The following is a 13,811-nucleotide window of genomic DNA, read 5'->3' as shown; positions in this document are numbered from 1 at the left end:
TGGGAAGAGTTGCCCCAGAATATAATACCATGTGACATAAGCGAATGAAAATAAACAAAGTAGACTAATTTTTGTGTCGAATGATAACTCACTTCATATACTGTTCGAATAGAATACGGCAGCATTAAGTCTGTGAATGAGATCCTGAATGTGGACTTTCCATGACAGTTTACTATGCATCTGAACACCTATAAATTTGAACTGTTCAGTTGCACTAAACATATGCCCATTCTGAGATGTTAAAACGTCAGGTTTTGTTGAATTGTGTGTTATAAACCATAATAACTGAGTCTTACTGTGATTATCATTAGTTTATTTTCTACAATCCATGAACTTAGGTTATGAACTGCACTATTTGAAACTGAACCAATGTATACACAACATCCTTTACTACCAGGCTACTGTCATCAGCAAACAGAAATATTTTAGAGTTACCCGTAATACTAGAGGGCATATCAATTATATAAATAAGGAACAGGAGTGACACCAACACTGATCCCTGGGGCAACCCCGCCCCCCCCCCCCCCCCCCACTTGACCTTACCCCACTCAGACCCCACGTCACAGCCATTCTCAACATTGTGAATAATGACCATATGCTGTCTGTTGCTAAAGTAACAGGTGAACCGATTGTGAGCTACTCCCCGTATTCTGCATTGGTCCAACTTCTGGAGCAATATTTTGTGATCAACACAATCAAATACCTTAGTTAAATCAAAAAATATGCCTAGCATTCGAAACCTTTTACTTAACCCATCCAAAACCTCACAGAGAAAAGAGAATGTAGCATTTTGATTTGTTAAATGAGTTCTAAAGCCAAACTGTACATTTGATAGCAAATTTTGTGATATGAAATGATCAATTATCATTACATACACAGCCTTTTCAATAACTTTACCAAACACTGATGGCACAGGAATAGTTCTGAAAATGTCTACATTATCCCTTTCTCCATTTTTATAAAGCGGATTTACTACTGACTACTGTAATCATTCAGGAAACTAATGATTCCTAAAGGAAAAATTACAAATATGGTTAAATGCAGGGCTAACATGTTCAGCATAATATTTTAATATTCTGCTAGGTACTCCATCATAACCACAAGAGTCCTTAGTCTTCATTGATTTAATTATTGACTCAACCTTTCCCTTGTCTGTATCACAGAGGAGTATTTCAGACATCAATCTCAGAAAGGCATTTGCCAAGAGAGTTATATGATTCCCTATAGAAGCTAAATTTTTATTTAATTCACCAGCAATGCTCAGTAAATGATTGTTAAATACTGTACATATATCTAATTTATCAGTAACAGAAATATTTTTACTGCAAACAGACTTTATATTGTTGATCTTGTGCTGTTGACCAGACACTTCCTTCACAACTGACCATACGGTCTTAATTTTATCCTATGAATTAGCTATTCTATTTGCATACCACATATGCTTTGCCTTCCTAATAATGTTTTTAAGCATCTTACAGTACAGTTTCTAATGGGCTACTGTAGCATAATTGTGACTACTTCTAACATTTTGATATAATTCGCACTATGTGCAACATTTATATCCTTATCCCACTGGTCAGCCATCCAGGCTACCTATTACTGCTAATACCCTGTTTAGAAGTTCTAATGGAAAGCAACTCTCAAAGAGCATGAGAAATGTGTTAAGGTAAGCATTATATTTATCATCTATGTTATCGGCACTATAAACATCCTGCCACTCTTGTTCCTTACAGGGTTTCAAAAACTATTGCTGTTGGATTAACTTTACTTCATAGTTTGTAATTACATGTGACATTATCTAAGTACAAAAGCCTTTTAGTGTTAAAATTTGTGCATCATGGTCTGAAAGGCCCTTCACCCTTTTACTAACAGAATGCCCATCTAGCAATGAAGAATACACACACACACACACACTCACTGGTCATACCGGACTCAAGAGTCAATTACTGCAGCAACATATTTTCGCCATCTGCCCCTGTCTTGGGCTATTTCCTTCCATTCACCTCCAATACTTAGGCTCCTCAAATCAGCCTTCACATTGACTTCCCATCTACACCTTGGTCTCCCCACAGGATGTTTTCCCTCTATGTGCCCTACCAGTACTCTGTGCGCTGCTCTGCCCTCATCCATTTGGGCTATGTGACCCGCCCATCGCAGCCTACGTGATTAGTAATGAAAAATGAATAAAAATTTTGGCTATGGCCGTGCTGCTGTTCCCCTGCACCCTAGTTGGAAAAAAACACAGTCTGCATGAGATTGTATAAATTTAGGCGATCTACCAACATCCTTTTTCTTGCACCATCATATACAAAATTTATGTTGAAGTCATGACATGTAACTAATTTCTGGTACTTCCTACAATCAAGAACCCTCTCTAATTTGAGCAGAAATACTCTGAAGTCAGAGTTGAGGGACCCATAAACAACAACAATTAGAAGTTTAGTTTCACTAAATTCGACTGCCCCTGCACAACATTCAAATATATGTTCAGTGCAGTGCCTTGATACCTCTGTAGACTCAAATGGAATACTGTTTTTTTGTGCATAGCCAATCCCCCACCCCACAAGGTACTCCTTGAAAAAACTGCCAGCTAATCTGTGTCCCGGTAAAGGAAGGCTTTGAATTGTCAAATTACTTATGTGGTGCTCCAACATACTAATAATTTCAGTCAACATCTATAAGCAGTTCACTAATCTTATCTCTAATACCTCCTATATTTTGATGAAATATACTAATTCCTTCTCTACTAGGAAACGTGGCATCCTCTGAGGGTGAGTCCTTAGTTAGAGGGACTTCCTTTAAGCAGGTATAGCTATCAGCTGACTTCAATCTAAAAAAGATGCAGCTCTAACGCCAACTACTACAGGAATTTTTCCATGATTGATATCACCACCATCCACTACACCCCTTCACTTACCTACTGAGGACAGACCATGCGTAGTGAAACCCAAGCTACTGATAGACCCAACTGGCACCAGTGAAAAGTGACCTATACCCTCTGCCCAGCACCCCCTCCAGCCCCATGTTTATGCACCTAACAGCTGCATTAAGATGAGGCTGATCATGATGCTGAAACATTTGCACAAAAAGCACATTAGTGTCACCAGTTTGAATAGCTATCTTTACCAGGTCACCACCTACATAATATTCCCTGCTTGACCCACTATCACTACCTGATCCTCCTTTGTAAAATTCCTACATAACTCCCCTATGCTGTCAGTCACCAGAGCTAACATTTGACTAGGCTTCACAATGCTGGTGATCTGGTACTCACTCCCCAACACTTCCTGCAACTGCTATCCCACACCTCTGCCATGCAAATTACCTAATAGCAGAACCTCCTTCTTTCTGTTAGATGTCTGCAACTGACCTAGGTCTCCCAACTGCAGAGGACTGCTGCATGTTCCCTACATCTACAGCCACAAGAGGCTCCTCACCACTCAACTCTGACAGTTGGACAAACCTATTGCATATACGCAAAGTATAACTGTCTGAATACCTCCTCCTCCTAGCTGCCTTCTTGCCAACTGCAAGTTCCCATTCCCCACCACCCTTCACCCTCCTCTAAATATGTGGTTCCTCCTTTGTGCATTGTAAATGCACCTGAAGGGCACAGATCCTATGCTCCTGCTCCTCTGTCAAGTTACTTGTACTACAGATTCTGCATTTCCAGGAGAGGATTACGGTAGAATGCTAACTGGCTTCCCCACTGCATCCCTGCCCCCCCCCCCCCCCCCCCCCCAATGAAAATACTTTGAACAAATCCCTCACCATAACCCACTACTGACAAACCTACAACAGAGCCCACACTTCTCACTCATGGTAAAGCTATATGTCTATGTTACCTAAGTTCAGTTACACCAGTAGAACTATTTATAGTAACAATAGTGGTCTCAAAATTTTCTGTGTACTAAGAAAGCAACTACTTGTATTAATACTACTACACCCAAAACTAAACCTCTAAAGCCTACTCAGAATTGAAAAAGCATCTGGCTCTTTTGTCTCATAGAAACATTATCTTTGTCAACATCCCACATCGCTATGATCTGCCACGCTGGTCTTGTGTGAACAAAGAGATTAGTGCTGCTAATGAGAGTTTTTCCAGTATATGCAGTCAATTCGAAAATGTTTGTGTTGTTGATAATAGTGGCATTGGTCGGAGATTCCACACTTCTCATGGGCTTCACTTGAATGGCCTAAGGAAGAAAACTGTAGCACAAAAAGTATTGGATGAAATAAAAAGGCACCAGCAAACACCTGCAGCACCATCAATGACAGTAACAGTAACACCACAAAAATCAATAACAGCAGGTTCATCACAAGTAGCAACAACAACAGAAGCAACAGCAACAACAAAATCATCACCATCAGCAGCAGTAAAATTACCACAAATGCTCAAACCACAATCAGTAACTGCAACTAAACTTCAGCGGAAACAACAGCAAAACCAACAGATACTACAACAACAGATCCACCATCAACAGAAATAGTGCCAATAAAAGAATCAAAGGCAGCAACAGCACGAAGAATCCTGTCAGCACCACAACTGCTACCACCACCACCACCTCCGTCCACAGAAACAGCAGCAGCAACAACAGCAGCAGCATCAGAACCAACAACAACAGTAGCAGCAGCAACAAAACCACCAACAACAGTTGCAGCAACACAACACTGCCTAAGGAGGAGTCAAAGACAAGGTACATCGACATCACTAAATAAGGATTTTTTATGGCTTCAGACAAAGAAAAGGAAAAGATTGTGACAAATGAGCAAGAAAATTTGCAGATAAGTCACAACTACTATGGAAAAAGCAGCACATTACCAGGTAATGACAAAAGAAAAAATACTTGCAAAACAGTCAGGATAATGTGTCAGAATATTCAATGCCTCAGAAACAAAGTATTAGATCTAGAAGTAGCTTTAAATAATCTTGCTGATGTCTCTTGTATTTGTTTATCTGAACACTGGTGCAAGGCTAGTGGATTAAGTCTCATAAATATAAGCACGTTTAATTTAGCATCACATTATTGCCGAAGTGTTTTTAAAAATGGTGGGGTATGCATTTACTCTAGAGTAGGACTGCAGTTCAAAGTGAAAACAGAATTGGACCATCTAAATATAGAAAAAACATTTTGAATCATGTGCCATAGAGTTAAAAACTGAGGAGAAGAGTGAAAAACTAGTTGTCATTGCTATATATAGATCTCCACTGGGAGACAAAAACATATTCTTCAAAAAAATAGAAGCAGCATTAAACACTTTTTATAGTAATGAAGTGAAATTATTTTTATGTGGTGATTTTAATATTAACCTGTTAATTGAAAGTGATGAAAAAAGACAGCTTTTGAGTATACTCAGCAGCTTCCACATGAAACCACTCTTTACAGATGCCACCAGAATAACAGAACTGTCATCTTCTCTTTTATACAATATTTTCACAAATATGGAGAATGGTATCACTGAGCCACTAAATGTAAACTTAGGTCTTTCAGATCACAATACACTATTAACATACATAAATTACACTATCCCCAAGGCAGTAAAATATAAGTGGGGATACAAAAGGCACTTCTATACAGAAAAAGTGAATACTTTCATCCAGTTGTTAGCTAATGAAACCTGGGAAGATGTCTTTGCACAAACAACAATCGAGGAATCTTTCAATGCTTTTTCTAGTACATTCGTGTCCCTATTTGAGATGTGTTTCCCAAAAAAGCTCACAAAGATCAATGTCATGCCTAGAAACACAAGCCAGTGGATAACACCTGCTGTTAGAGCATCTAGTCAAACACTAAAACATATCAGTCAACTCAAAAAAAGATAACAAAGATGAACACTTCACAGATTATGTTAAGACATACAAGAAAATTTACAGGAAGGTGATCAAAAAGCCAAGACAATGCACAATGCCAGTGTAATTGCTGGGTCAGCAAAAGAATCGAAAGCTATATGGAATGTAGTAAAAAAAGAAATAGGCCCAAGCAAAAATGTTAGAAATCCAGATGACTTTGTTTTAAAAGATGATCAAGGTGTGCTAGTCAGAAACCTTACTTTAGCAAATTACATTAATGACTACTTCATAAATAGTCCAATCAATCTCAGTAAAAATTGTTCTAAGATTAGTAGAACATCAATCCCAGAAGAACAAAGAGTTAATTCATTATTGCTACCTCCCACGAACAAATTGGAAGTTAATCGAATAATAAAAACAATGAAGAATAAAATGTCCTCAGGGATTGACGAGATACCTTGCTCAGTCATGATGAGATGTGCTAGTATCATATCAGACCCACTCTCACACATCATAAACATATCATTTTCAAAAGGTGTCTTTCCACAACGATTAAAAATTGCAAAAGTAAAACCATTGTATAAAAAGGGCAATATACATGAAGTGGGAAACTATAGACCAATAGCTTTATTATCGGTATTTTCAAAAGTAATAGAGACAGTCATGAAAAACAGAATTACAAATTACCTCGAGAAATTCAATCTATTGTCTGTAAACCAACACGGCTTTCGCAAAGGAATGAGTACAGAGTCAGGCATCACCCATTTCATTGAAAATATTGTAACGGGGCTAGACAAGAATAACAGTACAATAGGAATTAATTTAGACCTCTCAAAGGCATTTGATACTGTCCAACATGATATCCTGCTAGACAAATTAGAATATGTCGGCATACGAGGAGCAGCTAAAAAAGTGGTTTCAGTCATATCTCCATAATATGAAACAGGTAGTAGAAATTGCAACAACAAACAGTAAAAACCAAAGTATTGTTTACAGATCGGATATTCAGACTGTGCCAGTTGGGGTACCACAGGGGAGTGTTGTAGGACCTCTTCTATTTCTTCTTTACATAAATGATATCAAGATTCCACTAAATGGTACTCATATAACCCTGTTTGCAGATGACACAAACATTGTAGTAAGTGACATAAACTGGGTATTGCCAACATCTGCAACCAGAGTTATAGAATATTTGCAAAATTGGTTTGAAGTGAACAAATTAACCATAAATATCTCTAAAACTAATTATATCCATTACAGGAAAGCAAAGTCACACTCTGATCTACATCTCAGAATACAAAATAAAGAAATTGTGAGAGTTTCTACCACAAAATTCTTAGGTGTACATATAGACGAAAATTTAGACTGGAAATCCCATATCCTGTATCTCTTGCATAAGTTAAGCTCTGCTTGCTTTGCTTTATGTGTTATTAGCTTTGTATGTAGTAGGGAATGTAGCAGAACTGTTTACTTTGCTTATATACATTCTGCTATTACCTATGGCCTCGCCTTCTGGGGTCATAGTAAGAAAAATCTCAAAACCATCTTCACTCTACAAAAACGAGCTGTTAGAATAATTACCAACAGTTCAAGGCTAACTCCTTCAAAGCAATTATTTAAACAGCTGAATATTCTACCCCTACTGTGCCTCTATATACAGAAAAGTATAATTAATGTAAGAAGAAATATTAACAATTTCCAATCCAACTCAGATCTACATACTTACAACACAAGAAAGTGCAATGACATTCATATAAAAAGAGTTAACAAGGCTTTGGCGCAGAAACAAACAAACATACAAGGAAGCAGCTTGTATAACAAACTACCGGTAAAGATAAAAGAAATAAAAAAATTGTCTTCATTTAAAGAAGCAGTATTCAAATTTTTAATGACCAACTGCTATTATAGTGTAAAAAAATACCTGGAATAGCTTCATACTAAACAATTATATTTATGTACTCTGTGCCAATAGTAATTTTTATCTGACTGTTGCTATGATCTAAATAAATAATATGTACAAAAGTGCTATAATTATATGTGTTATATCTAAATATCAACTGTGTATTCTATGTAAAAAGTCTTTCTCATACATCAATGTAAAAAAATCAAAGTTGTACTTGCTATTTCAATGTGGTCCGATGTTATGTAGTCTACTATGCACATCTGTATTTTGTATAGTATTGTTCACCCTATATATATACTATGTATTTTTTGACAAAATCCATGCAATGTACTTTGTCTCTGGATGAATAAACTACTACTACTACTACTACCAATAGCAACAAAACTTTACAAAATTACTAGCTAAAACTAAAAATTCAAGTGGCCACTGGAATGAAGTTAAAACAGTGAATGAAAATTTTACTGAGATATTTCACTAGAAACAAGAAGAAATGTCAGCTTGAAAACTAAAGCAGGAAATTTACTAACTGATTTCAATGCACAGAAAACTCTAAAAAACACAGAGAGTGAATGTTTCCAAAAGTTTATTAAATCATTATTTCACCACAAACAGCATGAAACACCACTGAAAACTATTAAATTTAATAACTGTATAACAACATACAAGTAACTTTGTCAGTACTTAGCTTTATAACCACTACAGCTGCAACTACATGCCGCAAAATGTAAACACACTACTGAAATATATCATTTCATAAGATATATGGAAGGCTATTGTTTTTGCAGGAATATCTGTTCTAGTAGAAGTCTCATGCATGTCAAAAGTCTTTATGAATGTAATTCTGTATTTCAGTTTGGAGAACTGCCTTTCCATCTGGTTAGATCAAGAAGATTCCAGGATTTGTTTGAAAATGTCTTATTTAACTACGAGTGGCTGCATGCAAAGTTATCCTCATGTCCTCTCCAAGCAGTACTCAGTGATTTTGAAGATGCTTGTGTGAATGTGGGAGACAGAGAGGCAACAAGGTAAGAGATAGGGGACCAGGTGTGCAACCTGGTTGTTGAAATAGTAGAATGTTCATTGTGGATATTTGATTGAATTCAGGTTATGTGTTTGTTCACAGATTACCCTACATGGAATTTAATAGAAAATCAGTCCATTCTCTGGAATTGCAATGCATAGCTGTTTTGACAGCTATCATTGTGCAAGCTTTTTAAATGTGCATCATGGCCTATGGCAGAGAACTTTCTCAAACAAGAATCTTTTCTGTGACTTTAATTCCACAACCACATTTTTCTGACGTCTAAATTACCAAGAGTATTATAATGGATGCATTGTAACTTCAGTGATTTAATTAACTTATTTAAACAAATAATTTATGTATTCAAGTTTAATTTTTTATTACTCAGGCTATCACAAACTGTGAGCTCCTGATCTCATAATTTGCTATGGAAATGGAAAAGCCAAAAAAGACCAAATTGACACAGTTTTTTCTGATGCAATGATTACTTATTGTATGAAGTTCTGCTAACACAGGAATACGTCGATATATGATATGTAAAAAACATGAATTTCAGAACTAGGTAAATCATTGTAATTATATGAAATTATACCAGTAATATGATAATTATATAAGCATTGGATCTTTTGGTCTAGCAAAACGAGCTGTAGTAGCAGGAAATGCAAGATTTTGTAGTTACCTACTGAAGGTCACAAGCCAACAAAGATGAAAAGTACAATGAGAAAATCTGGCCTTGTATTGTTGAAGCCCAGAATCATTGCACACCAGACCTTTAATATAATGGGGAAATGAAAACTGAAATTTTAGCTGTACAAGAGACATAGCCGAATGTATATCGTAAACAGATGAATACTGAGTTTTTAAAGGAGACCAGTTCAAAAGTATATAATTGAAAAGGGATACAAATGTTTGTAACACAAATTTTATTACAGAATTTGCTGACCAACATGATAGTGAAACTCAGCATTAACTTACCATGAATGACAACTCTCACCACTAGAAACATGAGCAAAAGTATAAAATTTTAAATGTGCATGCACCACTAAGCAAGAGCAATCAACGAAATGTCACAAGAATACAATGATGGAGAAAAAAACCAGGAAGAAATAGTACATAGGGTTCCAGAGACTAGCAGACTTGAGAGAGCAGACTGGAAGGAGCTGTTTGCTTACAATCACTGATGACTGACTGTGCACACTAGTATAATCATTTACGGCAAGAACTTGGTGGAACTGGGTGATGAATTAACATGAAGTTCAGGAAACCAACATGCAGAAGAAGCTTAAGAAAGAACTATGAAAATAACCAAACAGTCATTAGACAGACTCCATTTTGACCATGTTGCTATCACTTATGATACCTGCAAGGAGACTCAAAGTCTACATATTATGGAAGGAGAGAATATGCCCTTGGCCACTATCCAGTAAAAAGGAAGCTGAAGCTGACACATAAAAAAAGAAAGTAAAATGTCTGTATAGGGATGCTGAAGTACACACTGCAAGATTTAACATCCACATAGTAGATTTTGAATGGATACAATGATGGGTTGAAAGTAACAAGTAGCCACAAGCAGCTAGAAATAATAATATCAATACTAGGAGCAGCAGAGCAAGCAACCTTATTTAGAAAAATAAAAGAAGCAACTGTGATGGAAGGAAGTCTGTGAACTAGGATTACAAATAAGAGTTAAAGTGTGGGATAACAATACAACAAAGCAGCTAGAAGACAGAAGAACATGCAAAGTGCAGAGGAGACATCCAAAACAAAATTGGGCAAACAGATGAAATAAAATACTGAACAACTAAATAAAGAACTATAAAAGAGTAACCCAGATGCAAAAGCTGCTAACTGCACAATAAATGAAACTGAGATCATTACGAAAAATTTGTCCCATTCAAACTATTAAAGTTAAAACCTTCATTTCTTTTAAAAAATAAATTTATTACACAATATCAATGGCTGAAATCTGTGATTAAGTTTTACATGTGAAAATCTTATATAAAATACTGAGTTAGCAGTTTTTGCACCCGATTTATGCAGTTATCAGGTTTTGCAAATGTATCAATCCAATTCCAAAACAAACATTTGGTTGCAAAATCCGCTATTTGATGATATGTTAGGAATGGCAGGAAGGTGGAATTTAATTATTGTAGATATAAACAGAATACATTTTATTTCAAAGAGAAGTCTGAAAATTCTACAAGATTGGAACATAAAAAATCAAATGTGACTTAAGTTTGCCACAAAAAACTGACTTACTTAACATCAAAAAGAGAGGAGATAAGAATGCTCAGCATCAGTTTTTTTTAATAAACCATTATGTTTTTGACACCACAAGATATTGTAGAAAATAAAATAAGCTCCAAATTTCATCTGAGTAAAACATCAACAAAATTTTAGAAAATAATAAAATTTGCGGTAAATTGCATCCTAAGTAAAACAGTGACAAAAAGATTCTAGAAAATGAAATTAACTGAAAATTTCTTTATGCGACATCAACATCAATACTGCCCATCAACTCAAAATTGCTTCTGTCATCTACAGATTGTTGACCCTGGCAGGAGCGATATTGGAGTGCCTTCCTACTTGTCTAACACCTTGGTGTAGAATTCAAGTTTGTCGTTGGTCACTCAGTCTTCATCAAAGCGAAGCTCCTAAAGCTGTTTGACATCCCCGAGTTTGGCTTCTGTAAGTTTTATACCAGCTGTGATGGGTGTTGGGCCATTTTCTTTGCTGATATTTTTTACCATCTTCAGGATGCTCTTCCCATCTTCAACTTCAAAGTTGTAGAAGGGCTCTCCACAAACTAGAGAAGTTTTCTTGTTTTTGCTTTTTATAAACATGTTCCTTATTTTTGGCTTTCTGAATCTGCAAATGCCAGTTACCATTAACTTTCACAAATACTGCCACGTATGTCATAACAGTTTGTTTCAACACAGTATTCATTGTGTAATATTGAGTTAATAATACTTTTCATGTTCTTACCCTTCTGTTTTGGAAACATCTCGTTTTCACTAATCAGGATGCCTCTTCCTTTTCCGGGAGAGACCGTTGCCCTTGGTCTTGTTCTGGGCTTTTGCAACTACAATGATGGGTTCAACTTCTTGGAAAATCCTTACTTTTTCAATTACTCCCACTTCATTTCTACCTGCTTCTACATTTAAACTGTCCAAGAAATCCGTTATTTCCTTCAAAATGCTCACACAAGTATGTCAACAAACATCTAACTGATCAGCTGAAGTATGCTTACTGGCATATATTTTGACAATACATCGACAGCAAGAGCTTCATTGTTGCATTTACATTCACTACAGCACAGCCAACCTAACTCTGAATAAGAAAAATATCCCTTCAAATCGTAACAAACTTCAAGGTAGCTTTGAATGTCTAGATTGGCAAGTCTGATCTCAGTTGGCATTCCTTGCATCCATACATGGCACAGCGACTGCGATGACTTTTGAACTTGGCAGGTTTTGCAAACGTTGGAGATTTAGTGGGCTTTGCACCCAAAGGCAACATGGAGTTAGTGGCTTTTGCAACTGAACATTATTTTCTATTGCCAATTTCAACCATTTTTAGTGGGTTGTACCCTGAAACGTATTCAGTCATGTCAGCACCAAAAAAATCTATCGGTAATGTGCTCAACTCAAAATGGACAAAAAATCCACTTAGCGGCTTTTGCATCTCGCCTACTCAAAACTCCTTTGAAAGCAATATACACAATTCCTACAAAATTTTTAGGATCAAACTAACAACATTGACTCCCTGTTTCAAAGATTAAAAAGGAAACCTAATCATCAATAATGAACAAAGTTGCCAACATCAAGCAAATTACACCCAAACACATCACGACATTACAATACCTGAAGAAATGGCATTATTTGAACAAGTACAAGAATGAGAAAAGAAGCCTCTCAATTAATAAGAAAGCAGGAAAATAATAAGGGAAATGAAAAACATAAACAAAACAAGCAGGGACTCAGTAGTCACAGAATCTCTCATATAATAAGGACAAAATGGGTGGTGATGTAAAAGCACTATTTGGGGAAACCTGTAATGCAGAGAACATCCTAAGGGAACATATGACAGTGTTACTGCATCCATTACCCAAAAAAGGAGATAAAACAAACATTAAAAATAGAGAGGTAAGACATTAATTACAAGATGTTATTTTAATCAGTAAAAGGTAATCTTAAGAAGAGTATTGAAAAATAATTAAGTAAGCTGAGGGAAGGTTTAACAAAGTGAGACTGTAGAAAGAGTGAATTTTTCACATCAGTTTATAATAAAACCATGTAAACTCACTGCTAAGAACTTAATAAATATCTGTAAGAAGACAAATAACCGTGATAGACCCTATAGCACTTCAGAGGAATGGAGTGCAAAATTAGAATTAAATTTAGAAATTGTCACTGACATTACATTTGAAAGAAGCATTGTGGTTATGTTGTCAAAAACACAGATCTTATTCATTTCACTTTTCATAGATCCATGGGCATATACATCACAAGGATGTTGAACATGTGAAGCATTTATAAGAAATGTGCACACTTTTCTCTTATATATTGGTTTGTATATAAAAGAGTCATTTGTAAAGACAAACAGCACTTAACAATGAAATTCATATTAATCACTCTACATTGCACTACATAGCAATTCTCACGATTATGCATTATTATAAAATTCATCTGAGGAATAGAAATATTTTTCCAGAAGGTGCTGTTTATCAGTTTTTAAAATCTGTTTCGACTAGTAATATAGGACGTGATTCTAAGTAAAAGAGCATTGTACAGCTTTGTGCTAGTGTAGGGAATTCCATTTTGGATTTTGCTGAGTCTTTTTAGCTCTATATGGAATTATAATTACTTCTAGTGTTACATCTGTGATACACAGCATTAATTCTGCACAATTTTAAATTCTCAGCAACAAAAAATATAAGAGAAGTAATGCACTGGGATTAGAGTTATGCATGGCACAGGTTTCAGCCTTCTCAGGCAATTTGAGCCACAGATTGAGAAAGAAAAATTCAGCCTTTGCCGATCACTGGAAATCAACAGACATATGACACAAAATGACAGCCTAGTATTAAATGACCA

At 36.0% G+C, this 13,811-nt stretch overlaps 1 protein-coding gene across 1 annotated transcript in view; it reads left to right on the top strand.

Annotated features, from left to right (window-relative positions):
• Positions 1-13,811, top strand: part of LOC126299346 (NACHT and WD repeat domain-containing protein 2) — a 287,406-nt gene that overhangs the window by 122,696 nt on the left and 150,899 nt on the right. The window contains exon 16 of the mRNA XM_049991201.1: positions 8,547-8,719. Within this exon, the coding sequence (XP_049847158.1) occupies positions 8,547-8,719 (173 nt within the window). The remainder of the gene's footprint in view (positions 1-8,546; positions 8,720-13,811) is intronic.

Source organism: Schistocerca gregaria, chromosome X, assembly GCF_023897955.1.
Source record: "Schistocerca gregaria isolate iqSchGreg1 chromosome X, iqSchGreg1.2, whole genome shotgun sequence".
Classification (NCBI taxonomy): domain Eukaryota; kingdom Metazoa; phylum Arthropoda; class Insecta; order Orthoptera; family Acrididae; genus Schistocerca; species Schistocerca gregaria.
This window is presented reverse-complemented; position numbering and strand designations above follow the sequence as displayed.